This window comes from Podospora pseudocomata (genome assembly GCF_035222375.1).
Source record: "Podospora pseudocomata strain CBS 415.72m chromosome 2 map unlocalized CBS415.72m_2, whole genome shotgun sequence".
NCBI classification, from domain to species: Eukaryota; Fungi; Ascomycota; class Sordariomycetes; order Sordariales; family Podosporaceae; genus Podospora; species Podospora pseudocomata.
In genome coordinates, this window is record NW_026946365.1 from 1,142,981 (window position 1) to 1,167,567 (window position 24,587).

At 53.1% G+C, this 24,587-nt stretch overlaps 7 protein-coding genes across 7 annotated transcripts, besides 1 other annotated feature; 4 read left to right on the forward strand and 3 right to left on the reverse strand.

Annotated features, from left to right (window-relative positions):
* Positions 1–209: 209 nt before the first annotated feature.
* On the reverse strand, positions 210–2,458 carry DUG3 (glutamine amidotransferase subunit). The gene is made up of 4 exons (XM_062887119.1): positions 2,078–2,458; positions 1,903–1,998; positions 1,096–1,840; positions 210–1,042 (listed from the first exon to the last, which is right to left on the reverse strand). Exons 1-4 carry the CDS (start codon positions 2,090–2,092, stop codon positions 420–422), a joined length of 1,479 nt encoding a protein of 492 aa, XP_062746907.1. The 5' UTR covers positions 2,093–2,458; the 3' UTR covers positions 210–419.
* Positions 2,459–3,174: 716 nt separating this feature from the next.
* msp1 (mitochondrial dynamin GTPase Msp1) lies at positions 3,175–6,295 on the forward strand (the record flags this gene model as incomplete). The annotated part of the gene is made up of 3 exons (XM_062887120.1): positions 3,175–3,710; positions 3,764–5,794; positions 5,850–6,295. The coding sequence occupies exons 1-3, from the start codon at positions 3,410–3,412 to the stop codon at positions 6,293–6,295; spliced, it is 2,778 nt and encodes a 925-aa protein (XP_062746908.1). The 5' UTR covers positions 3,175–3,409.
* Positions 6,296–7,192: 897 nt separating this feature from the next.
* cyn1 (Cyanate hydratase) lies at positions 7,193–8,452 on the forward strand (the record flags this gene model as incomplete). The annotated part of the gene is made up of 3 exons (XM_062887121.1): positions 7,193–7,228; positions 7,295–7,734; positions 7,818–8,452. 3 exons carry the CDS (start codon positions 7,193–7,195, stop codon positions 7,837–7,839), a joined length of 498 nt encoding a protein of 165 aa, XP_062746909.1. The 3' UTR covers positions 7,840–8,452.
* A 396-nt stretch (positions 8,453–8,848) lies between these two features.
* Positions 8,849–8,923: a sequence feature (Short protein (QC762_202310, KAK4657937.1) was converted to a misc_feature.).
* A 1,042-nt stretch (positions 8,924–9,965) lies between these two features.
* QC762_202320 (uncharacterized protein) lies at positions 9,966–11,105 on the forward strand (the record flags this gene model as incomplete). Its single annotated transcript, XM_062887122.1, has 2 exons — positions 9,966–10,080; positions 10,136–11,105. The coding sequence occupies exons 1-2, from the start codon at positions 10,040–10,042 to the stop codon at positions 11,103–11,105; spliced, it is 1,011 nt and encodes a 336-aa protein (XP_062746910.1). The 5' UTR covers positions 9,966–10,039.
* Positions 11,106–11,598: 493 nt separating this feature from the next.
* QC762_202330 (uncharacterized protein) lies at positions 11,599–18,865 on the forward strand (the record flags this gene model as incomplete). The annotated part of the gene is made up of 3 exons (XM_062887123.1): positions 11,599–11,668; positions 11,883–16,902; positions 16,958–18,865. The coding sequence occupies 3 exons, from the start codon at positions 11,599–11,601 to the stop codon at positions 18,336–18,338; spliced, it is 6,471 nt and encodes a 2,156-aa protein (XP_062746911.1). The 3' UTR covers positions 18,339–18,865.
* Positions 18,866–18,914: 49 nt separating this feature from the next.
* QC762_202340 (uncharacterized protein) lies at positions 18,915–21,265 on the reverse strand. Its single transcript, XM_062887124.1, has 2 exons — positions 20,050–21,265; positions 18,915–19,978 (listed from the first exon to the last, which is right to left on the reverse strand). The coding sequence occupies exons 1-2, from the start codon at positions 20,105–20,107 to the stop codon at positions 19,125–19,127; spliced, it is 912 nt and encodes a 303-aa protein (XP_062746912.1). The 5' UTR covers positions 20,108–21,265; the 3' UTR covers positions 18,915–19,124.
* Positions 21,266–21,301: 36 nt separating this feature from the next.
* Positions 21,302–24,430, reverse strand: QC762_202350 (uncharacterized protein; the record flags this gene model as incomplete). The annotated part of the gene is made up of 3 exons (XM_062887125.1): positions 23,020–24,430; positions 22,288–22,964; positions 21,302–22,232 (listed from the first exon to the last, which is right to left on the reverse strand). Exons 1-3 carry the CDS (start codon positions 24,121–24,123, stop codon positions 21,302–21,304), a joined length of 2,712 nt encoding a protein of 903 aa, XP_062746913.1. The 5' UTR covers positions 24,124–24,430.
* Between the last annotated feature and the right edge of the window lie 157 nt (positions 24,431–24,587).

Sequence of the window (24,587 nt, forward strand, 5' to 3'; positions counted from 1 at the left end):
GGCGAGCTTACAAGTCGAGCGTTTTGAAGGACTGCTGTTATCATGTCGTGAGTGATGCGGGTGAGGTTACATATCACTTACCTACTCCTCAGTTTTGTAGGCACCTTGATGGATAGTACCCCTGACACTCATACACACACACACACACACACACACACACACACACACACACACACACACACATCACAACACACATCACAACCCCAATACTGATCAAAGTGTTCCAAATCTGAAAGCTTGAATTCGAGAATAATTACAAAGACATATACACAAAACAAGAGGTATCCGATCCCGCTTATTCCACTTCCCAACCAACGCCGAAACAAGCCAAACCATAACTTTTGACTCCGCAGTACGCCAATTGTGCCCCTAACCGACCTTTGCCCAAAACAGTATCCCCCAAAGAGTCACCAGCAACCCTACCGCAGCGCCAACTCGGGAAACATCCTCGCAATCTTATCCGGATTCCCATATTCTGTCCTTACCGGCGTCGGCTCCGGCGTCACAGGACTGGTATCGCTCAAATACGGCCCCAGCATCCCCGCGTGCCCTCCCGCATCTACCGCGCTCAAGCTCGCCCTCTTCTTCTTGATGTTTCCCTGACTTGGCTGGGTTTGTCTCACAGTCGGCACCTCCGGTGCTGGAGGAGCCCCGCCGACAAGCGTCGAGCTCGACTCTGAATGCGAGAGTGGTGTCCGTGTTCTTGGAACGGTTGAACTGCTCTCTTGACGGGCATAAGGAAAGGTAGGGATCGTGGGGCCGAGGAGGCGTTTTTGTGGGTGGTTTTGTTTGTTCTCTTGAGGTTGGGGCGCGCAAGCTGGACCGCAAGTGGTGGATGGGCCGGCGATGGTGGGAATTGGGCCCGAGATGCCGGCGCGGAGGGTGGTTTTCTCGTTGGCCGAGAGGCCGCGGGCTCGGACAAAGGCTGCCGAGCGGCGGTGTTGGGGGTTGCGGTCGTAGTATTGGTCTTTGATGGGATGAACCATTACCGTCTGATTGTGGATGGTGAGGATTGAGTTTGTTGGGACGTTGACCCAGTTTTCTATCGCACGGATGGTTAGTTTGGGACAATTTGGGGATTGGGGGTGAACATACCTCGCTCAAAGGAAAGGGGTTCACTGGCTACTAGAACTACATCTGCCCCCTTGTCGCTGCGCTCCATTTGATAGTCCCTCTTGTCGGGGGTGGGAGCGCGGGTTTCCCAGAGTGTGCCCGACGAGTAGTATAAACTGGCGGCTTCGTCCGAGGCACTACCTACGTAGCGAGTGCAGATGACGCTATGGCCGTCTGATACGGCGAAGTTGAGTAAACTTCTGGTATCAACATTCTCAGAGTGGATAACGCTCTCGGGAATGTTGTCGATGAGTTCGTTGATGATGGCAATTGTCTTGAGCATCGCCTTTCTAAGAACCGTTGGCCCAAACCCATCGGCTGGCTGGGAACTGGGGTTGTGTCCCATGCGCTCGAGTGTGTCCAAGAACAAGGCAAATGCCCATTCACTGTCGGTCCCTCCCACTACTCCAAGATACCACTTGTCGGCCAGCCGCTCGCCGAGCCTCCTCTTGATCTGCTTCCAGCCGCCGATGCCGCCATTGTGCATCCAGATCAAGCTGCCGTGGGAGAATGGGTGGCAATTGTCTTCGCTCAGTGACCCTTCGGTGGTGGCGCGGACATGGGCGAAGATAAGGTGAGAGGCTGTCTTGGAAGCCAATCGTTGGAGGTTGACGCAGTTCCAGGCTGGTGTGGTCGAGGTGAAGAGGCACGGCGCAGCGCCTAACTTGGGGTCGGTGTAGAAGCCAATGCCGAACCCGTCGGCGTTGTTTTGACCACGTCGAGTGTCCTGTTGGAGGTGTGTAAGTTGAAGTCCCTTGTCGGCGCTATGCTTGCTCGCGTGGTACTCACCAGCCGGAGGCGAGAGTCAAATGACTGCTTGAGGATGGAGTGTGCTGGGTCGAGGACTAGCTTTGAAAGCAAGATCTCGTCGCTCCCTTTGTAGACCTGAGCATTAGACACCATATGTCAGTAAATCAATTCCCCAACGAGAACTGCCAAAGTATATGGCGCATAGCGGACATACCAGGAACCGGCACATGGTGATGGCGCCCAAGACGGAGCGGGCCGGTGAGTGTTCGGATTGGGCGACCTAATGGATAGATTCGGGACGGGACTTGCTGGACTGAGACGGGGGACTCAATCGATAGATCGGAGTCAGTTGCAGAGTGGCGTGTAGAGAAGGGGAGATAGTTGTGAATTCGCTGCAGGAAAGCGAATTGGGGGTGGTTCGACAGCCTATTATGGAAGAGACGAGACGGGTTGGGACAGTCACTCGAGGCAAGTCCCTGGCTCGCAGGGCTGACGAAATCGGCCAAATCAATGGCGGAACGAACCCATCCATCTTAGCGCAGTACCTAAAGTCTGGGGTGCATGCTGAGACCAACGCTGTAACGGCCCTACCAGGGCAGCTTTTGTTTGATCCAAACAGGTGGCATGAGCCTAAAATCGACCTGGAAACTTGGAATCCTGTCATTTGTGTTCTCACACCCGATAGTTAGGAAGCATCGTGGTGTCTTGGTTGGGTAAAGCTCAGCTCACTCTGTACCTCACTATCACAGGACCCTGGGTTCTGGAACCATAACTGGGCCCATGCTGGTTCATCTTATCGGTTCGTTATCGCCGCTCAACATATTTCGGCATTCCTCAAGCAACACAGCAACCTCTGATCATAAAATCTAGGAGAGTTTTTTTTGGCTTCTCTATAACCATACAAACACGCCTGCTTCTCGCAGATATGACTGCTGTCAGCGGTAACTTGCTTCCATCTGCCACTTGCCGCAACGTACGCAATACAGAGAGACCCATCAGTCTCACACCAGGATTATGTCAGAGAGCCATTTTGTCTCAGCGTTTTTCGGAGGCGCTCAATGACGTGCTCCGGGCTCCAATCCGATGAAGCCGGAAGACGAGACTAACTGCTCGTACGGAGTAATGTTAAATCGCCATCACTCTTGCCTCTTTGTGGAAACTCCGAAATTCTCGCCAAAATGGGCATCTATAAACCCCAAAAGTCAGAATGATGCCTGACCTGATACGTGCAATTCAGGGTCTGATGATCATGCGATTAAGCCATCTTGACTGAGGGGCATGTGGCGTCCAATGCAATAATCGTGGCCTCCCAGTGTCCCAGTTTCTGCTGCGTGGGGTGGGTCTTGGCACCCCCAAATGCATTGCTACACAGGGCCGCCCAAAGCACCGCGGTCCAAATCACTGATTGCCCATTTTCCATGCACCTCAACCCCTCCGAACGAAGATAATCGCCCGACCGACGACCATAACCCCCCATTGTCTGCGGACTGGACACCTGCCCGAGACAGCTTCGTATGCGTGCTAGCTACCAGACCCCCCGTTTACCATGAGCGCACAGCTCCGCGCCGCCGGGGCGATTGCCCCCGTCGCCCGTCGCGTCGGTCTGCGAGCCGTCCGCCAGTTCCATCAGTTTCCCACCGGCGGCATCCAGAGAGCCGACCTCGCCGCCCGTGACCTCCGGAGGTCTGTGCAGTTCCCGGCCAAGCTGTACCACAATGCTGTCATGGTGCGGAACGCCTCGTTTGTCCGCCTGCTGCCCAAGCTGGCCATCAAGTTCGTCCGGATCCCCGCACTGTTCGGTGGGCTGATGTTGGGTGCGGCGGGATGGGTGCAATATCAAGCTATCCGTAAGGACTTTGGAATATACAGACTAAAACGATGTAAAGCTGACAGGATATAGAACTGGGTAACTCTGCCACCGAAATGTACACAAATATCAAGACTGGTGTGACGGACACCGCTTTCGCCATATGGGGAACCGCTACCGATATTGCCAACCAGACCAAAAATGGATTCAACGAAAAGAAGGGACAATTTACGATGCCAGAATGGCTGGAAAATATTATGAAGGGAGAGGGTGCCGCCGGGGAAGGCTCGGGAGGACCAAATGGTGGGCGGGAACCCCCAAAGCAATCTAGAGTGGCCGGCGGTGCTGCTGCTGCAGGAGCTTCCGCGGCAGCTTATGGTTACGGTGCTGCCGACGAGGAGGACGATCGCTCACCAGAGGAGGTTGTAAAGGACGACCACATGATGTACATCACCAAGCGGATGATCGAGATTCGAAACCTCCTCTCGCGAGTTGGGCAATCCAGCAGCGTCACCCTGCCATCCATCGTTGTTATTGGTTCGCAATCATCTGGCAAGAGCTCAGTGCTGGAGGCTATTGTTGGTCACGAGTTTTTGCCCAAGGGTAGCAACATGATCACCCGCCGCCCGATCGAGCTCACCCTTGTGAACGACCCCCAAGCGAAAGTCGACTATGGCGAGTTCCCAGATCTGGGGCTTGCGAGGGTTACGGACTTTTCCTTGATTCAGAAGACCCTGACCGAGCTCAACCAGTCTGTGCCTGAGTCTCAGTGTGTGTCTGACGACCCTATTCGGCTCACCATTCACTCCCCACGAGTTCCGGATCTCTCTCTGATCGATCTTCCTGGCTACATTCAGGTTGCGGGCGAGAACCAGCCGCGTGAGCTTAAGCGCAAGATCTCTGAGCTTTGCGACAAGTACATCCGAGGTCCCAACATTATCCTGGCTATTTCTGCTGCTGACACCGATTTGGCCAACTCTACTGCCCTGCAGGCCAGCCGTAGGGTTGACCCAAGGGGCGAACGGACGATCGGCGTCATCACCAAGATGGATCTCGTAGACCCAGAGAAGGGTGCCGCCATTCTTGGCGACAAGCAGTACCCTCTCCGTTTGGGCTATGTCGGTGTCATCTCCAAGATGCCCGTCCAGACTGGTGGTCTCTTCAGAAGAGAGAGCAGCAACCTTCTGGCGAGCATCAACAAAAACGAAAAGGCTTTCTTCAACTCTCACCCGGAGGAGTTTGGCCCTAACTCAGGGGCCGCTACGGGCACCATCACGCTGCGCAAGAAGCTGATGCATGTTTTGGAGCAGCAAATGTCCTCTAAACTCACAGAAACAACCGATGCCATTACTCGTGAGCTCGAGGAGACAACTTACCAGTTCAAGGTCCAGTACAATGAGCAGCCCATGAGTGCCGAGTCCTACCTCGCCGCCAGTCTGGATGACTTCAAGCACCAGTTTCACAACTTTGCCAACACCTTTGGCCGCCAACAGCTGCTGGAACTGCTGAAGGATTCTCTGGACCAAAAGGTGCTCGACCAACTCGCTGCTCGGTATTGGAACAAGCCCATCGAGGATCTTTTCATTGCCCCCGCTGAGCCTGACAGTCTGGTTGACCTCCCCAAGGCCGACCCCAAGTCGCCTTACTGGCACCGCCAGCTTGACACAGCCTGCTCCGGTCTTACGCGCCTCGGTGTCGGCCGTCTCGCTGCTACCGTTGCCTCCAATGCCATTCAGGCGAACATTGACAAGCTGCTCGACAAGTCGTCGTTTGCGAAGCACCCATCCGCCCGCCAGGTGATCAGCGAGGCCGCTGCTCTTGTCCTCGCTGACAGGGCGTACGCTACTAGCGATGGCATTGAGATCTCGCTGAAGCCGTACAAGTTTGACCCGGATATTCAGCCCAACGAGTGGGAGAAGGGGCGGGAGCATGTGGTGGGTGTTCTTCAGGGCGAGCTGGAGCAGTGCCAGAATGCGCTCAAGTCATTGGAGAGCTCGGTTGGTGGGAGGAAAAAGTTGAGGGAGGTGATGGGCTTTGTTGACAAGGCGAGGAAGGGTGAGATTATCATTGAGGGAGATCACCCCAGCGGTGCGGGCGGTTTCAGCGCGGCGCTGCTTGCGAGAGGTAAGGTCTTTGTTCCTTTTTTACGAATCCCACCAGTGACTAACACCACCTTTAGGCCGTGAAGCCGTCTTCCTCCGCGACCGCGCGGACATCATCAACATGCGGATTGTTGCTTCCAAGTCGAGAAAGTGCAAGTCCCTCGAGAACAAGTACTACTGCCCCGAAATTTTTCTGGATGCGGTAGCCACCAAGCTGGCTCAGACGGCGGTGCTGTTCCTCAATGTGGAGATGCTGAATGACTTTTATCATCGGTTCCCGAGGGAGGTGGAGACGAAGCTGAATGAGTATATGAACTCTCATGGGGGCAACGGGCTGGAGAAGTTTGCGAGGGAGGACCCCAAGATTAGGAGGCACTTGGACTTGGTGCAGAGGAAGGAGTTGCTCGAGTTGGTGTTGATGAAGATTCAGGACTTGCACCGGTTTGATGCGGCGGGGAATGTGAAGGCAGATAGGGATTATTTGAAGAAGGGGAGGCAGCAGAGGGGGAGGTGGTCGTTTTAGGGGGTGGGAAGAGAGTAGGCGAAGAGGCTGAAAATTATAGGCGATGGGCGGGAGCGAGTATATGGGTGAGATTGGGAAAGGGATGGGAAAGGGTAAGATGGGAGGTTAGGCGTCAACAAATTGTTGGTTGGTTTTCTTTCTTTGTGTTTTTGTTATTATGATGATGGCGTTTGATGGGTTTTTTTTTTAGCTTTTTGGCTTGTGTTTTGGTTTTATAAAGAAGCAAGTAAAGTTGGGCAAATGAATGATGTTTGGGATTTTTTTTTTGTTTTACTATACAATGTTTTAGATGTTAAAATAGGTGGGTAGAGTGTGAAGTATGCCTTGCGTTTTTAGCCATGGTTGCTTTTTGTCCTGAGTCTTGTATAGGAGCTGTTCAATGGTGGTGTTGATCAGGGCGAGATAAAGTGATAAGAGGGGCTATCAGCGTAGGTGGGGAGTGTGGCCTCGGGAAGGACCCAACTTGAGCGTGTGTGTCTCCGCGCAATTCCAACACGCCTTGAATTCTCCAGAGAGTAAGGTGGTGATTTTGTGTGTCATGGAATTGCTCGCTGAATTAGTACGGGATGTGCTTGATTTTATGGAAGTGGGAGAGATGCCGAGGAGTCTCCGGTTTATCTCCTGCGGGGAAGCTCGCAACAGCGGGCAGTCCAGCGATCGATCATAGCCACGGCGTAACGTAACGGATGAACCGTTGTGATCAATTGAGTGAGGGGTTCGGGGAGATGGGAGGAGGTGAGGGGTCATGACGTGCGTTCGTTGAGGGATGGGTAGGTGGGTATGAGGGTGTATATAACCTGGCTGTAGAGACTTTGTCTCAGTTCAGACGGACGGATTGATGTCACCAGCACGCTCTCACCTTTTTAGTCCAGTATTAGAACAGAAGACCACTTCACAATGGCCGACTCAGCCCCCCGCCTCGCCGCCCTCGACGTACCCACCCCCTCCCCGTTTCACTTTCCCCTCCCGTACCTAGGTGGCTAACCTTTCGATCGGTAGGACTCCATCGTCTCCCGCCTCCCCTCCTACTCCCAATCCCTCTTTGCGGCCAAAACCGCCCACGAGCTCTCCTTCTCGGCAATCGCTGAACACCTCGGCCGGTCCGAGGTTGCAGTTGCGGCGCTCTTTTACGGACAGGCGACGGCCTCGCCGGAGGATATCACCAAACTGGCGGAGCTCTTGAGCTTGCCCGAGGCGCAGCTGAGGAAGGATCTCGGGGCTGGGTTCCCTGATCGGGGGAGGTCAGGGCCTATGCCGCCGGTTGAACCGCTGATTTATAGGTTGTATGAGGTTGTGCAGAATTACGGGTATGCGTTCAAGAGTGTGATTAATGAGAAGTTTGGGGATGGGATTATGAGTGCTATTTGCTTTGATACAAAGGTGGAGAAGGAGACGGTGGAGGGCGCGGATTGGGTTGTTATTACGCTGAGGGGGAAGTGGTATGTTCTCGTCTCTGTTATCATGTTACCCTGTCAGGGCATGGAAGATGTGGGACGGTATTGACTGACTTTGTGATTTGCAGGCTACCTTTCACGAGGTTCTAAGTGGACAGATGGTAAGAGGGGATAGTAGGGGATCGAACTCTCATGGAAGACCCCTCATTCAAGGGTTCGAGTGCTTCCCAGGAAGAAGGGAAAAGTCACGATGGCTGGCTTGTGCCTGAGACAGAACGATCAAATCACAAAGAGCAGGATCTTGTGCCTGACAGGTGTTTTCTGGTTCCCTTTCATGGTGTCTAGCAAAGATGTTCGAGACAACGGGCGAGGTAACGGTTGAAGAATATCATGGGCGAATTTTCAAGTTGGATTGTTTACTTGCTTTCATCGGTATCGCCGTGGCAGAATATCACGGGCAAAATGTTCGGCTAGAATTGTTGGCTCTCTTTCACCGGTCCGAGGCGAGCCAGCGACAGGAGCTCGAGGCAAACACTTTCTCAATGAACCTTTGCCTATCACCAGGCCTAGATCCAGGGTTGTCTTACCTTGGGCTCTCTAACGGCAAAGACGCGGGATCCACAATAGTAAGGGGCTCAGGGGGTCACAATACTAAGATGACCACCACCGAACAGCTCTTTTGTCAATAGCTAACAAACCAAAGAAGCCAACTTTTTTCATGAAATCAAACATCTGCTGCTCCCATGTTATAATTACGCTTTTCCACGTGCCGAAGCTTCTTTTCTGCCGTGTGCTTGCCGTGATGGTTGTTTGTCTCCCGGGGGACAATGTTAAGAGCACAATACTAAGACCCGCCGCCTGATTGACTCTCCTCTAATGATTCTCGAGTTGTTTGTCTAAAGTCAATGAAACTCAGGGGAGATCATCTCCAAGGATCAAAGAAACCAACTTGGTTTAGCTTGTGATCCTGTCTCTTGTGGCGGGTGGCCATGGAGGAAGATGGCCGCTCAACACCACAACTCACCGGTTTGTATGCCATTCAGCAGCCTCAAAAAAAAGTATAAAACATGTCCTACGCTCCCCCTAAACCCATCTTTTTTTTTCTTCATCCGCATTCACTTCTGAACATCTTCAGTAAAACAAAAAACCAACAATCAAAATGCCTTCCACCACCGCTCAGACCAAGGTTCCCCAGACCTCCAGCAACTTCAACAGCTACTGCGTTGTCATGTAAATTGACCAACATGGTATGCTAAAGGCGCGCTCCAACACTAGAGGCAGGCAGGAGAGAGGAAGACTTGTTTCTCTCTCTCCCCTGAACCTCCATCTTCACTCTTTTCGGCTGTTTTTCGACTTTTTCATCTGCCCCAAACGACAGCAAGTCTTCCTGTGAACGTACGGGAATGGACTTGGATGGATTCGAGCTACTTTCGACATGGATGAAGCCTCACAGGTTTTCCTCTCTCTTGTCCCCCGAAATCAACGCTACTCTCCTCTCTCAATAACTGGATTCGTTGCTCTTTTGGGTACCACCTCAGTGTCGCTGCCTGGAAGGTACGACAACATCAATCCGCTCTCAATTTTACCCCCAAAACCGATTTTTAAAACAATCACAAAAACTTCAACTTTCTGGATCCACCTTTTTGAACATAAACACAGAAAAAGAACAAATCGGGCTCACTTTTCATGGCCTGCTTCTTCACACCAAACTCCTTGCTTTCTCAGACAATCAATTCTGTTCGCTTTTTTGACGACTTGTTCCGACTCGAAAAAAAGACAAAAATCACCACTTGGCTTTTTTTGTCCTTTCTTTGGGGAGGACAGTTTCATGGGCAAGAGAATTTTTGGGAGGGGAACCAAGATGGAAGATTCAGACGTGGATTGGAACCTTTTTGCTTCTTTTTCTTTTTTAACTTATAACTTCTTCTTGCTGTACCCACTGCAGGACTAGATAGATTCAATCGAGGTTGGTTGATAAAAATTCCTTGATCATGGTGGTGGCTGTGACTATGATATGAGGACCTAAAACCATAATCTGACTGATAGGAAAAAACATCAATGGTGTCTCTCCTCGAGGTTGTGAATCACTGCATTGAAGGTTGACTTGCACTGACATAACCCCTCCTCCATCAACCCCACCGTTCGGTTCAACAGCCGAGACGGCCCCATAACCCCACTGCCTCACCTCGACTCGCCAAGCCGCTAGTCTTATCTTATCTCAATGGTGGGGATAATTTTTGCAATTGCCCAATCTTGCCTGGCCATCCCGAGCGAAGCTCTCTGCAACCGCAAACACAACACTATCACGGTTCTCACACCCCCATCACCCTCGAGAACAGCCGCCGCCACAATGCCGCACAAACACACCCGTCGCGAGAAGGACGAAAACACGTTAGTTAAATTTTCAATCTTCCCCATTCTTGATGCAAACTAACACCCTCACCAGCTTCGACCTCCCCCCAACCCAAATAGCCAAGCCACTCCCACCCACCACCATCTCCAAAAAGAAAGAAAACGAGAAAAACAACAAGAAAAGAAAACCCCAGCAGCCAAAGAAGGGCGATGATCCAAATCAGCAAAATGACGCCCCCAAACCCAAAAAGAGAAAACGCGGCGACAAGAATGACGATGCGCCTCGTGCTTTCAAGAGGTTGATGGCTATCAATGAGGGGAGGTTACCGCGCTCGGGGTTGGATAATGGTGATGCGCCAAAGAAGAAGAAGAAGGGAGGGGACATCAGGAAACCAGTGGAAAAGGCGAAGGAGACGACCGCAGAGGAGAAGAGGGAAGAGCTCAAGATCATGCCGGGAGAGTCCATGGCCGAGTTCAACCAGCGTGTTGATGCTGCGCTGCCGATTAGTGGCTTGGTTACCAAGACTAAGCTCAAAGACGGGAAGGATCCGTTGGGGCTCAAGGTGAAGAGGACGTTGAAGGAGAAGAAGATGCATAATATGTATGCCGAGTGGAGGATGATTGATGCGAAGATCAAGGAGAAGAGGGAGGAGGAACTTGAGGAGCTGGAGGAGAAAGAGATGGAGAATGAGGCTATGGGGGTTTCTTGGAAGCTGGAGCAGGAAGCTGGGAAGAAGAAGAAGGGGAAGAAGAAGACAAAGTATATTGGGGAGGATAATGGGCCCGAGGGGGATCCGTGGGCGGAGATCAAGAAGAAGAGGAATGAGGGGAAGGTTGGGTTGAATGAGGTTGCGCAGGCGCCGCCCGAGTTGACGAAGCCGAGGATGAATAGCTTGGTGAGGGGGGCGAAGGTGCAGGTTGCAGATATTCCAAAGGCGGCGGGGAGTTTGAGGCAGAGGGAGGAGTTGCAGGGGATTAGGGAGAATGTGGTGGAGCAGTATCGCAAGCTGATGGAGGGGAGGAGGGCGGCGTTGGCTGCGGAGGGGAAGGAGAGGGATGATTAAGGTAGATGGGTGAATAATATGTGTGAAGTGTATGGCTGGTTCTTGTGGTGGTAGCATGTGGTGATTTCGGCTTTGAGTGTAGATATTCAAAGCTGGCCAAGTACACCATGCCAGGCCTACAGTTTCAGCCGAAATATGATCTTGTGGATACCAATGACCACCAACTCAAGCCACCAAGTGCTCGAGTCAATATACTTTCCTTCATTCATGGAGCTCAACGGTGGGGCACGAGATCCAAAGAGCTCCCCAAGTGGTAATGAAACGAGGGCCAAAGCTTCCTTGCAATGCCGTCCCCCACCTTGCCTCGGAGCATGCTTGAACTGCCCCTCTAATCTGCAGCAAAAAAAAAAAATCGCACCCACCCTCCCATCACCAGTCATCTTCATTCCTCTGCAAACCACCAATTCTCGAGACGTCAAAATTCAAATCACGCTGCGACACAACATCAATTCGATTTTCACCACTCGAGAATGGTGCAGCGCGCCTCGTCATAATGAGCCCAGTTGGTTTCGAGGTCTTTATTGAAGGCCTCATATCGCAGATCGCCTATTGCGGCTCAGAAGGTACGTGAACATCTCTCCTGAACCACCCTTCCATCATCACCTCCTGGATAACAGCACCACGTTCGAGACTCGCGTCGTCGCCAATTTTTGAGAGTCGTCTCCGTCATTGATACCGATGGAACTCACCAATAGGACCCTTTTGCCTATATTTCGCGTGGCCTGACCGACCGTTCAAGGTTTTGCTGCAGACTTACAAGGCTAACAATTGCCGCAGGCATCACTCTCACACAGCTCTTTGAGTTCATTCGTGAATATCACGGCACCCTCGCTCGCGAGAGTGGCAAAACCCACCCAGAAGTACCCATCAAGTCAGAGGGTGATGATGGCGAAGACATTGAGAGCACGCTCACCGATGCCGAGTTGGCCTCGGCGCGGTTGGCTTGGGACTGGCTCCGGTCCAGACCGCAGATTTTGATTAACGGCCATCCTAAGAGGTATTGGAATTTCCTCGAGTTCGACCAAGTCTTGGCTCTACCCAAAGCGGCGCCCACCGGTGGTCCGTCCGAGTCATCGGCAATTGACCCTCAGTTAGAAGCTCCCGCCGCCAAATCCACAACTGCGAAAGGCAAGGGAAAGGGCAAGGGCAATGGCAAAGGCAATGCCCAGGTCGAGAAGCCCAAGAAGAGCCTTGCTGTCCGACCTCGGATTGTGCCGTCAAAAGAAGTTGTTTGGCAGACCTTGACCCATCACGGTATCGACTACAAGAAGGTTCCGCCTCTGGAGTGGGCTTGTTTACAGGGCATTGCCACAGCAAAGCACCATGGCATTCTTCAGAGCAACCTCCGAAAGCTTGTCGATCAAGATAAACGGTCTCTACCCAAGAGAACAGATTCACTCTTTAGGAAAGGTTACATTGTCAAACGAACCGTCGTAGTTCAAAAGATGAAGACGAGTATGCTCTGGCTGGCTGACTTTGCCCCGAAGACGGTGGATAACGACACGTTTGGTTTGGACTTGAACCCCCAGGCTCTCGAGAAGTTGGCGAAGGACACTAAAACTGTCTCCTGGCATTCGAAATGGACGGGAACAAACATTGACGTGGCGGCCCTCGGCAAAACTATTGTTGGTGTCGTCAAGGCCTTTGGCGTCATGCGTTATGCCGATCTGAGAACCAAGCTTGGAGTGTCTGGCAAGCCATGGCAGATGAAGACTGTTGCAAAGAGTTGTCAGCGGTTTGCCGATTTAGGAGTTATCAAGTATACAGCTGCTTGCTTTCCCACGACTCGCAAAGTCTTCAAAGACTGTCTCAAGTTCGTTCGCGATCCCACCGACGAGGAGTGGCAGAGGTTCCTGGCCACTGGCAAGAAGACGTCCCAGTATTCGGATCCTAGCAGACACCGTGAGCCGAAGCCAAATGCGCTCGCTCTTTACGAAAATTCTGGAGCGCGGATTCAAAACCATTGGACTCCAGAGAAGCCTCTGGCTCAGACAGTCTTCGAGGTGATCAAGAGCGCAGGCCCAAGAGGAGCCTCAAATCCCCAGGTTAGCGTTGCCACTGTCGGCTACCAACATCGGCGGTACCTGTCAAGCTACTTGACAAAAGTTGCCGAAACGCGGCAGCCCGCCCACCTGACCCAGTTTCAGGTCAACAGCGAGATGATTCGGATCGGCAAAACCTCTGCCTACATGTACAGGGCTACTGGCGGGCAGTCTACCGGTGGGCAACCACTCTTGACGCAGACAGCAGCCACAGACAATCCTGGCTCTGCTTATGGCTTTGGAGAGGTTCGGCCCAAGATGTTTGCCCCCGACGAAAAGAATTCACTCAGCGCCCTGTCTCTGATGGCACAACCCCCGCGCCAGGCGAACCGGAAGCAAAGCCACGTTGCTGCACAGTTGAGAAGACAGGAGCAGGCCCTAGAGGAAGCTAGAATTGCGTCGATGCAGTCTATTGCTGAAGAAACCCCGGCGGCTGATACTGATACCGCTGATGCGGCGCCAAAGGAGGCTGCTATTGAGGTCGTCGAGGAAGCTGAGGTTGCAGCTCCTCCTCGCCCATCACTGAAGCGGGGAGCAGACGAGATATCTGGAGATGATCGCCCACCGGAGCTGTCCCCAGGTACCGTCTACAAGGTCCGTATCGGTGAGTCGCACTCGCTCAACCCGCAGCAGAGGAAGCGTGGTGCTCAGAGCGATTCGCTTGTCATTGTATTCAAGAGGCAAGGCGATACTCCCTTCGTACCAGCTTCAACCCCACAGAGATGGAGCGAACTTGGAAATAATGGCGCCGCAGACAACATGACGGTTGAATTAGGGGAGCCGTCACCTTCGACACCTGCTCCGGAAGCTACAGTGGAAGAGGTTGAGAGGGTCACTCCTACTCGCGGCAGAGGGCGTGGTCGTGGTCGTGGTCGTGGAGGTGGCCGAGGTCGTGGCGGGAAGGGGCAAACCACTGCTGCCAATGGACAGAAGCAGTTCGTCTGCGAAAAGTGCGGAAGTTCGTGGAAGAATTCGAACGGGTTACAGTATCACCTGACGGCCGGGCAGAATGCCTGCAATACGAATTTCGATCCTTCACACAACTTTAACAAGCGCCGACCCATAGAACCTGTCTCGACACCCCCAGTTGAGAACTCCAGTACACCAACCACTCGAGGTGTCCGTAAGACTGGGGCCACGGCTACCAAGCTTCGAAGAGGAGCTCTTCGGCCATCTATGAGAAAGCGGCCTGCAGACGAAGCCAGGGAAAGCGAGATGGAGTTTAGAGGTGTTGAGGTTGCTGCCATTCCGGCGACTGCTCAGGTTGGGACGGTTATTCCAGACCCAGACCCGCCGGTTCAGCCTTTTCAAATTCAGAGCGGGTTGCTAACCCAGCGGAACTTTGTCCAGCAGTCCAGAATGCCACTCGGTAACAAAGCTGCGCCTGCCGCACCTTTCACTTTTCAGGGCCAAGTCAGCGCCCCCCCTCAACCTATGGACTTGGACACCCGGCCGATCTCAGCTGCTAAGCCCGCGACCCAGGCTTTACCAAGTATGCAGCTGACAGCCCAAGCTCCGGCCCAGCATGTCTACAATGGCACAGCTGATGTTGAAATGCCTGACAAGCAGCATGATGTTGCGGTTCCGGACGAGCAACAGGACGCTGAGATGTCTGAACAGCTAGACGACCAGCCAGTCGGTGTTTCACAGTATCCAGATGTGCCTGATCCAAATGCTCATCAGGCGTTCAACCCGGAGGATCGCGTGCTCACACTGAAGACAGAAGCACATCCAGCCAGCACTGCGCCAGCGCCAGCCCAAGACTCTCAGGGCATCAAGCCCTTCGTGCCGAATTACTCGTCCTATGAACAACTCGCAACGAACGCGAAGGTGCGGACTGCTATGGTTTTTGATATCGTGCAGTATCTTTTGGACAATAACAATGGCGTGTTTCCTGGTGAGAAAGCTGTTTTTTATGCCGCACTTCGGGTCTATTTGGCAACGTTCCCGGGAACCACTCCACCAAGTCTAAAGAACTGTCAGACTGCCATTAACTCGCTGCAGGCTCGCAAGTTGATAGACATGCACACTTACTTGTTGAGGAATATGCAGGGCAGGATGGAGACATACAGCGTACTGGTTCGCCACGGCATGGATCCTTCTGCAGAAGCCGTCAAATTCACCGCGCGAATGATCAAGGAAGCGTTTCCGGGACTGTACATCCCGCCTGCGTTCTCGCCTACCCCGGAAGAGATGGCTGATTTACAGGAGACTGACCCGAAGTACCCAAAGGGGGAAAGGGACCCACGACCAAATGCAAATGGTCAGAAGTTTCGGGCCAGGAGGCGGCAGATCACTGAGGTTGAGGTTTTCAATGCCCCGTACTACAATCAGAACATTGCTGGCCAGCCTGTCAAGGATACCTTGCGGCCTAATCACCTGCGGAGCCACGGGAATGTCGGGCAGAAGAGGCAAGCCCCGGAAGACGGGGCCGGGGCCGGGGCCCAGAGCTCTTCCCCGAAACGGCACAAGTCGAACGGGGGGCATGCGACTCATCCAGAAAATCAAAGCGACTCACTCGTGGATCCCGAGCTTTTCAAAGCGTCCCCCCCTCAACAACACTACCCGCTTGGCAACATCAACCACATCGACAGCATTCACAGGCCATCCATCGTTGAAGCCGTCAAGCACTTCCGTCTCTTGCCCACACGGGGCGGCAGCAAGATGCATCACAATGCCCGGCCAAGCAAGTCGCCGACGAAGATACCCGAATCCCTCGGCAGGATCAAGAACCCAGGGTTGAACAGTATGCCGACTTGGTTTTTCAAGAAGGGTTCCTACTTCTACAATCTTAATGCCAATCCCAACCCTGAGCTTGTCTCGCCTACAGTTAGATTCTTGGAGCCCAACGAGAGCCTTGAGGTTGACGATGGAGAGTTTGAGAGTGATGAAGAGGGGACGTCGTGGACTCCCGAGCTTGAGTCGAATGATGGCGAATCTACGGGCACGGATTGCGACGAAATTACTGTGGTGTTGGATGAAGAGGTTGAGAAGCCAAAGGAGTTCACGTTTGCCGAGAGCACTACGCTGACACAAGTTACGGATGGGGTGTGGCACGAGCACAGCCAAAAGCACTTCAAGAAGCTTGATACCAGCTTCACTGTTGATGGCTATATGCCGACTCGGAAGTGGCAGCTTGAGCAGAACATCCCCAGAAGCATTGAGACTATGGCGAAGAAGAGCGACTTGGATGCCCATACTGACTGGAAAGACAAAAAGTATGCGCTGTTTTGCACACTTATCGACAAGGTCTCAGACTGGGAATTGTCCAAGAATGGGTCTACCTTGCTAGAGTCTGGCAGTGTGGCGCCTGATTTCATCATCCTCAACATCACTCCCAAGCATGGAATGAGCCATATGCCGGTCAAGGCCCGCTTCAACGACCAGAAGCAGTTCACGATGGACACCCTTGATTACCAGGAGCTGGAGTCTGATGACGATCATCAAGAGCTCTTGCCCGGGGCTTTTGCCCACAGGAAGAAACGTCTTGGCAGGCCTCCCGGTTCCAAGTCGCAGACCACTCGCACTCGCTCTGGGAAGATCAAACTCAAAGAGATCAAGACCAAGCGCGAGCATACTGGCTTCCCGCAGTGCCCAGAGGACTTCCTTAGACAGCCGGGTGACAGGGCCGAGGGGCTGGACTGGTCAAGTGAGAATGTGCGTCTCGCTACTTACGTTGCCATCGGTACACTCCTGGGTGGTACTTCTCGTTCTGTTGATTGGGGCTTGATTATGAGGATATATCCTGAGCAAACGTAAGTTCTTTGTTTCGTTCTCGAGAGAGTAAAGAGGGTGCTAACAGTTTCACAGTCTCAGTCAATTGCGGCACTACTGGGGTATGCTTAGGAAAGATCGCGCGTCGAGCATTGTCATATTGACGGCCAAGTTTCACAAGAAGTTCCTCAAGGCTTACGAGGAGGAAGAGTTGCCGCCTCTCGACTTTGACGATGTGCTTGCCTACGACTGGCTTAAGCTCATCAAGTGGACGACCAGACTGGATTGGGAAGAGAAGACGGCGTTGCCCGCCACAAGCCAGGCCCTGGAGGAGAACTTCACCCTGACTCCCGTTAGGCACGAGGACCGTGAATGGCGCGAGGCTTACTATCACCCCCAGCGATCCGTCTTTAACCGTTTCCAGGACGCCACATCCGAGCCGTTAGCTGTTTCACTGGACAACCAGCCCAAGCCCAAGCTGTCTCAAGATATGATGGTCGCCATGGCCTGGATTCGCTCGCTCTGCGTGACGCCTGTCCAAGAGAAGCTAGACGAGAAGTTGGTGCAGAAGCGTAACGGCCTCTATCCACACATGAGAGCTGTCGAGATCACGGAGCTGGTGGAGAGAGCCATCGAGCAGCTTCAGCGCATGCACGTCATCTCCAAGTCTTCCAGGGACTGCAGTAACGGTCGTCAGTGGCGATTCAACACTAGAGTGTTTGAACAGCTTGTCAAGGCGGCCAGCCAGGAGAAGTTTGAGCAGGCCTATCGGTACAAGAAGAAGCTGGACGAGGCGTTCAGAGCCAAGGGCAAGTCTTCGGTTCGTTTCAAGGCTGACGACAAGGGCATGACGATGGTGCTTGTCAATATGCAAGCCATGGGCCGGGTTCGCACTGTCATCCTCGACCAGAAGAATGTGCCCATGGGTCATGAGCCCGGGAACTATGAAACGAGAAAGTATCCTAAGGAGTACATGCACTTCAAGATGGACATCACTCCCACCGACAAGTATGTTTACGATGACGACGCCGAGCTTGTCGAACTTCGAGAGAAGATTTTGGCTGCCAAACCGCCTGCTGCGGGGCCGGGAGGGGCGGTTCCGGTCTGGATGACTTGCCACGGCGATCTGAACGTGGACATGTGGATCCAGTACCTGAGCGTGGTGATGATCACGCTGGCTTCACGTGGCAGCATGAGGCCTGACGAGCTGGTCAAGACAGTTAAGCCGGTAATTATGGAGTTTGAGGCGGAGCTGATCATGGATTGGTTGGAGGGCGTGGGCGTGCTCAAGGAGCAGATTGCCGGCATGGCGAGAGGTCTTGGAGAGTGGTGGTGGACTGTGGTGGAGGTTTCCAAGGAGGGATTGACTGCTCCTGCTGAGAAGGATAAAGGAAAGGGAAAGGAAGTGGAGCAAAGTGCTACCGGTAACAAGCCGAGAAAGTCGTTGCCGAGTGGTAGGCCCACGGTTACTGCTTGAGGAAGTTTGAGGGATGATGTTTTGTTGGAACTTTTGTGCATCAGGATACTATGTTGCTCTCCCACTCTGTTTGTAGTGCATAGAAGAGCTGGGCAATATGGGGGAGGGAACAGCCATGAGAGAGGGAAAAGAGTGCTTTTTGTTGGAGGTTGGGCTGGACAGGATTTTCTTCGTCGGCATTCTTCTTCACTTGTGATACCCCCTGGTACCTCTTAAGGACTGGGACTTTCATTTTGGGCGTTTGTGGAGCATAGGAGATGGGGCATTAGCGGATTGGGGGAGTGTGTGTTTCTTGTAGTCATATGTGTAGAATAATGGTTGGTTTTCTGTAGCCTGTGTCCTTGTGATGCTTGTGTTGAGGTGAAAGGATGTGCTGGATGTAAATGTCGACATGTCTCGACTTGCCTTCTTGATACCTATCGACGGCTCTTCTGTCTCCCACCGACCAGGATGGGCTGTTGGTTTGTTGCAAGATGAGTGTGCTTAAGCTGATATATACCGAGTCTGGGAACCTCGACGGATGCCTTGGGGCGTGCTGACGTCTGTTCACTGTAAAAGCCCAAGTTGAACCAAATTTGGACATATCAGCAACCAAATTCCCAGTTCCATGTCCTGTCTGTTCCATATTCCACCGGCCAGATCTCACCGCGATGCTATTGTAATTACAAAATATCTGTATCAATTCCAACAACTCCGTTCCCTTTATTATCCCACCCCCCACCCCTACCCCATCAAAGCAGTTAATTCAACGCCAGTTCCCAAAAATGCAGTTCCCCCTCCCCATCCTCAACCAAGCATTACCCTCGCCACGGCCGCAATCAACAACACAGCCACAGCAATAATCAACCTATCCAACCAAACCGGCACCCCCTCGTCCTGACTTGTATCCCCTCTCCTCGCCTCAGCCAACAACCGCTGCTGCACCCCCCGCACATCAACCCCCGGATGCGGCGTCGGCACCCGTTCAGCAGGTCTCTCGTTATCAACCGTCCCAAGGGGTGCAGGTGCAGCAACAGTCTGAACAAACCCCTCCGCCAACCTCGCCGTTTCTTCCCCATCACTCTCCGTCTCCTTTTCCTTCCCCTTTTCCCCCATCTCATCCCTCCACCCCATCTTCAACTCCTCGGGCACCTTTTCTCCTTGCTCCACGACCCCCATCTCCCGACACATCTTCACATGCTCCCCCATCACCTCCTCATTCCTCCTCCCCCCCTGTCCAATACTACAACCCACCCCACAAATCCACCCCCTTGACTCCCCCGCCAACCGTCTCCTCACTTCGCTTCCCGCTTCCAACCCCCCTAATTGCCCCTTGACATCCGTTTCCATAAACGACCGTAACGCAACCAAGGCTGTCCTAATCCCCCAAGCAGGCTGCCACGTCTCTTCGTGATGGCCGCTGATGCTGAGGCAGATTTCCCTGTTTACTTCGAATCTGCCGGAGGGGGTCAGGAATCGGAAGCTAGGCGGGCGGAGGGGGTAGGAAGGCGGGAGGTTGATACGGCCGTGGTAGAGCCCGTTCTCGTAGGGGGAGGAGGGGGGGCCTAACAGGGTGAAGTGCCATTCGAAGAGGTCGGTTTCGAGGGGGGAGGCGAGGAAGAAGGGGGAGGGGTGGTTGGTTAGTTCTTGGGCTTCTTTTACTGCACACACAACGCAAGGAGGGTCAGTGACGGGAAAGGGAGAGAGGATTGGGTGGGGGGGAAAGACATACAAATGCGGCGGATGGTGGGGGATTTGGAGTTTATTTTGGGGGTTGCTGGGGTCGGCATGGTTGAGGATGGTGAGAGGAGGTGTTGATAGGTAGTAGGTGGTGTCGCGTGTGTTGTTGGGAGGGTAATGATATCGCCGTTTGATCAATAGGTGATAGGTAGGTTAAATAGGATCTCGTCGGTAAGTAAGCAAGTTTCAGTCACCAACACTTGTCGCAAGCTCCAACAAAATGCAACACCTGTCTCCGGCGGCGGCGGCGCAAAACTCAAAAAGTACCCGTTGTGCAAAAGGAAAAGTTGTGAAGCTCGCAGAAAGTATGACGGAATATCCGTAATAATCATCTGTCCGAGGATAGGATTGAGGGGCAGCAGCAGCAGCAGTAACAAAGCAGAAGCGGCCAGGTTGCAACAACGACCGCCCGATGCCACTAAAATTAAATGAACGCTTGTTACGGAGGGTAGATTCGATTTACTTTCGAAGATTAATTAATAAGATAGAAACTTGCGCAGAGGAGAGAAAAAAGATGATGACTTTATTCACCCCGTTCCTGTCTCTCCGATAGACTAGTTTTCAGAAGCAGCTGAGACAAAGCTGCTGCTGGCTTCGTTGCTGAACGAATGCGCGGACGGATCTGATTAGGAATAGCGCTGGTGCGATGGCTTGGCAAGGAGGGAGTGGGGATCTTCGGGAAGGTTGCTCAGCGTTGGTGTCGGGCCGGGGATTGGGAGGGGAATCTCGGAAACATCACAAGCCCGAGGATATTGGCGAGACTCTCGACAGCCACCACCTTCTTTCACGCTAAAATGTTTCTCAAAAGGGATGGTCTTAGTAGCCCCGAACCACCTGCAGCATCCACCATGCCTGTCGGTTCACCAAGTCAACTTCAATAACAACTCTCAGCTATATTACCACAAGCCACAAAACTACATCAACCCCCCCCCCCTCACTGTAATTTAATACACCCATTTGTCCCTCTCAAATTTCCCACCCCAAATGCCATGCTGAACAAACGCTCGCTTCGTGCTGCCAGCCCTACAAATATCAAATGTAAAAAAAATAAAAAATAAAAAGAATAAAAAAAAGGGGTATCCCATCATCATCCCACGCTTTCCTCCCTGTCTCATAAAAACTTCAACAACAACGCCAGACACACAGCAAACACAAACAAACCAAAAAAAACATACATAATGCACACATCCCCTTCCCATCCCTCCCCATCCCTTCCCATCCCTCCAAAATATCCCTCCCACCCCCTACCTCAACTGCGTCTTCTCATAAGCCTCATTAGCCAACCTCACCCCCTCCCCCCTCGCCCTTCCCGCCTCCCCCACCCGCCCCTCAATCTCAAAACTCTGCCCCAGCATCCCCTCTGCCACACTCATCCACAACAAATTCCCGCTCTTCCTCGCCTGCGTCGCCCCCGCCTTGGCACTCTTCAGCGCCTGCTCCCCCACCACATTCTCAAACAGCTTACACCTCATAATATTCAGCGCCATGCTCAAATACTGCGTATTGTTCAGCTGCTGCGCTCCCGAAAGGCCCCCCTGGATGTGCCGTTTCGCTTGATTGAGCGACAGCTCCGGTTCAAATGTGCTCGACGCCAACACCAGATTCCAGGCCGTTCTGATTTCAAGATCGGGATTGTCCTCGCAGATGGGGCGGAGGAGGTCAATCAACTCGGCCGTCTCGGCGCTGTCGCGGTGGTTGGGTTCTTGCATAATGTACACCCTGTTCAGCGCGGCAAGGATACACAATTCTGTCTCGAGCCGGGAGCCATTCTTGTACGCCCCCGTGGGATCAAGCTCAAAACGGGGGTTCTTCCAGATGGCGAGCGCTTCGTCCATGTTGGCCATGCCCTGCTGCTGGCAGCCTTCGAGGTAGAGGGTTAAGATATCGACCGAACTGCCCGGCGAGGGGGACGTGTGGGGTTGCTCGTGGATGGCATCAAGGCTCTGCTTTACTCTGGCCCAGTCGGTGACTGTGGCTGCCTGAAGCCCAATGAGAATGTGGGTGTAGCAGGTTAGTTCTCTGGCCCAGTCGTGTTGCCTGAGGGCTTCTGGAAGGGGCTGAGGAGCGGTGGAGACTTTGGTGTCGTCAAGGACGCGGAGGCCTTCGTTCCACAAGGTTGCGCTCCGGCCGGGGGTGGTGGCTCTGTAGTGGGCGACGATGCCGTTGAAGACCCAGCTGTGATAGTTGTCAGTCTAGTTGGAGCGACTGCAAGAATGACAGGAAATCTTACGCTATAGCCCAAGCCTCCTGCTTCCCCAATGTCGACAAGACCAGATAGTCTGCATTCCCCTCTCCCTGCCGCACCACCGCCCTCGTATCGTTACTAACCGTCGGCGCCGTATTCGACATCCGGTTGATAGACAACAACACCTCCCCATTCTGAAGCGGCCAGTCCGGCGAGTTCTTGAGCTCTTCCAGCTGTCTTTGAAGAACAGTCAACTTTTGCGCCGCAACCTGATGTGATTTCTGGTGAAGACTGCAGGCCAAATCAAGCAGTCGCAACAGTATATCGATCTGTGGTATCTGAATAGACGACTCCAACTGTATCTTGGACACCTGGGCAACACACAACTGCACCCGGTTGGCCCAGTCATCCTTCATGGTGGTCATGTGTGCGAACCCTTCTAACAGCATGGCCATGGCAAAAATCGAAAAATCTTTGCGCTGGTTGGCAACCCCGGCAATTTTTCGTAGATTGTCAATCGCGCCGTGTTCGGCTGGAGATCCGGCCTGGAGATGGAACGACGCCTTGAGGAACCGGAAAGCATAGATCCAGTGAACATGTTTGTAAGTCCCGCAATCCGAAATGTGCCCCTCAATGAGCTTGAAAGCAGCTTTGGGATTTCGTTGAAAGAGCGTCTTCATGAGGAGAAACTGGGAGCAGTATTTGAGATCAAGAAATCGGTTCTGGTAGTACCTGTCAGCGTCTGGTTCCATGCAACGGTAGGCAACATAAACTTACCTTGTCGCAAACAGCTATCCCTCTCGTCAGGGTCGTTTCTGCCTCCATGATGTTGGTCGTTTCATCAATCAGTACGCTGGCATATCGCAAACACAGCCTCACTTCCAGACGAGGCCACAACTTGTTCGACTTGAGAGCAACATCCAGACACCCCAAGCCAGTCGCCACTAATTTGTGGTGGTCCGCTACTTCCGCCTCAGACATGGATTTGGCGACTCTTTGAGACGCCGTGTTTGCCTTCTCGAAACAGTCCTCGGCTACAGATATTAAAAGGGGGAGCGTTTCGGTATGTGCCGAGGAACTGGGCGTGGCTGGCGACTTTGCAACTCCTGCTCCAACACTAGGTCGTCTTTGGTCTTTTGGTATTTTCAGTGAAGGCGCCGCTCGAGAAGGTGGTGGTCGCTCATTGAGCTTTGGGCTATCTTCGGCAAACGGTGTTCGCTGCGGGGGTCTCGCAATCGGAGGAAGCTGTGATATCTGAGGACTCATCGTTCTCGCTGGAGGCTGCGATGCCGGTGGTACATGACTCGTAGATCTTGGTGTGGCAGGTGATTGCTGAAGGTAGGAGGGGTTGACAAATTGTACGGGAGCGGCCGAGGGGGTGGGTATCGGTGGTTGCGGTGGTTGTGATGGTGAAGGTTGAGTATAGGTCCCATTACTGTAGTTTACATAGGGCTGCGGCTGTGGCGCATTCGAAGCCGGATAGTATTGGGCAGTCGGCTGCACCGGCGGTTGTGGTTGGTGCTGGCGGTGTTGTTGTGCCGGTGGTTGCGGGTGCGGGAGCAGAAGTTGCTGCGGTTGCAGTTGTGGTTGCGATTGTGGGTACTGCTGCTGAGGGTATGCGGGATGGACATATTGATTGTGTTGGTACTGCTGCTGGTTCCCATTTTGGTATCCATTTGCATATGGGGGATAGGCAGTCTGCGACACGGGTGGCAGACGCGGATGTGGTTGTCCCTGTGGTTGCGGTAACTGAGGTCGTTGCTGATGCTGTTGCGCCTGGTGTTGCCCGTATGCGTGTTGCTGAGGGTGGAATTGAGGATGCTGCGGTTGATGTCCACCACCGTATGCCTGCCCTGGCGGCATCGTGTCTCGATATGTCATCGCATTGGCCGGTCCCCAAGGAGCCTATATCACCCTTTCTTCACCTTTGATTCCGGCTGGCGGCGCGCTGTCGTGCGCATCGATTGTCATCGAGTGTCCGTCCTTGGCCTCCAACTCCGAGTCTCGAACAGTCTCCAACGCGCGCTGCTGCACATGGATGTGGGTGCTGTCATGTGGAGTTCAAGGACCCTTCTGGATGGAACAACTGGACTCCAGCCACTTTCGTTGACAAAAAAGCACCGAGATCAAATTGTGGCGTTCTGGATGTGGCTGGTGTGCCTCACTTCGTACACATGCTCATGTTCCCTTCAATTCAAGATCACAAAGTGACACAAATGTCCGGTGCAATGAGCATGAATCACCGGCTTTGTTCCAGAGTTAGCAATCAGCTTATAATAGTATTACGGGATGGACTTCACCGGTACCATTACATGTTCTGTCCGCGGAATGATCAGCACTATCTC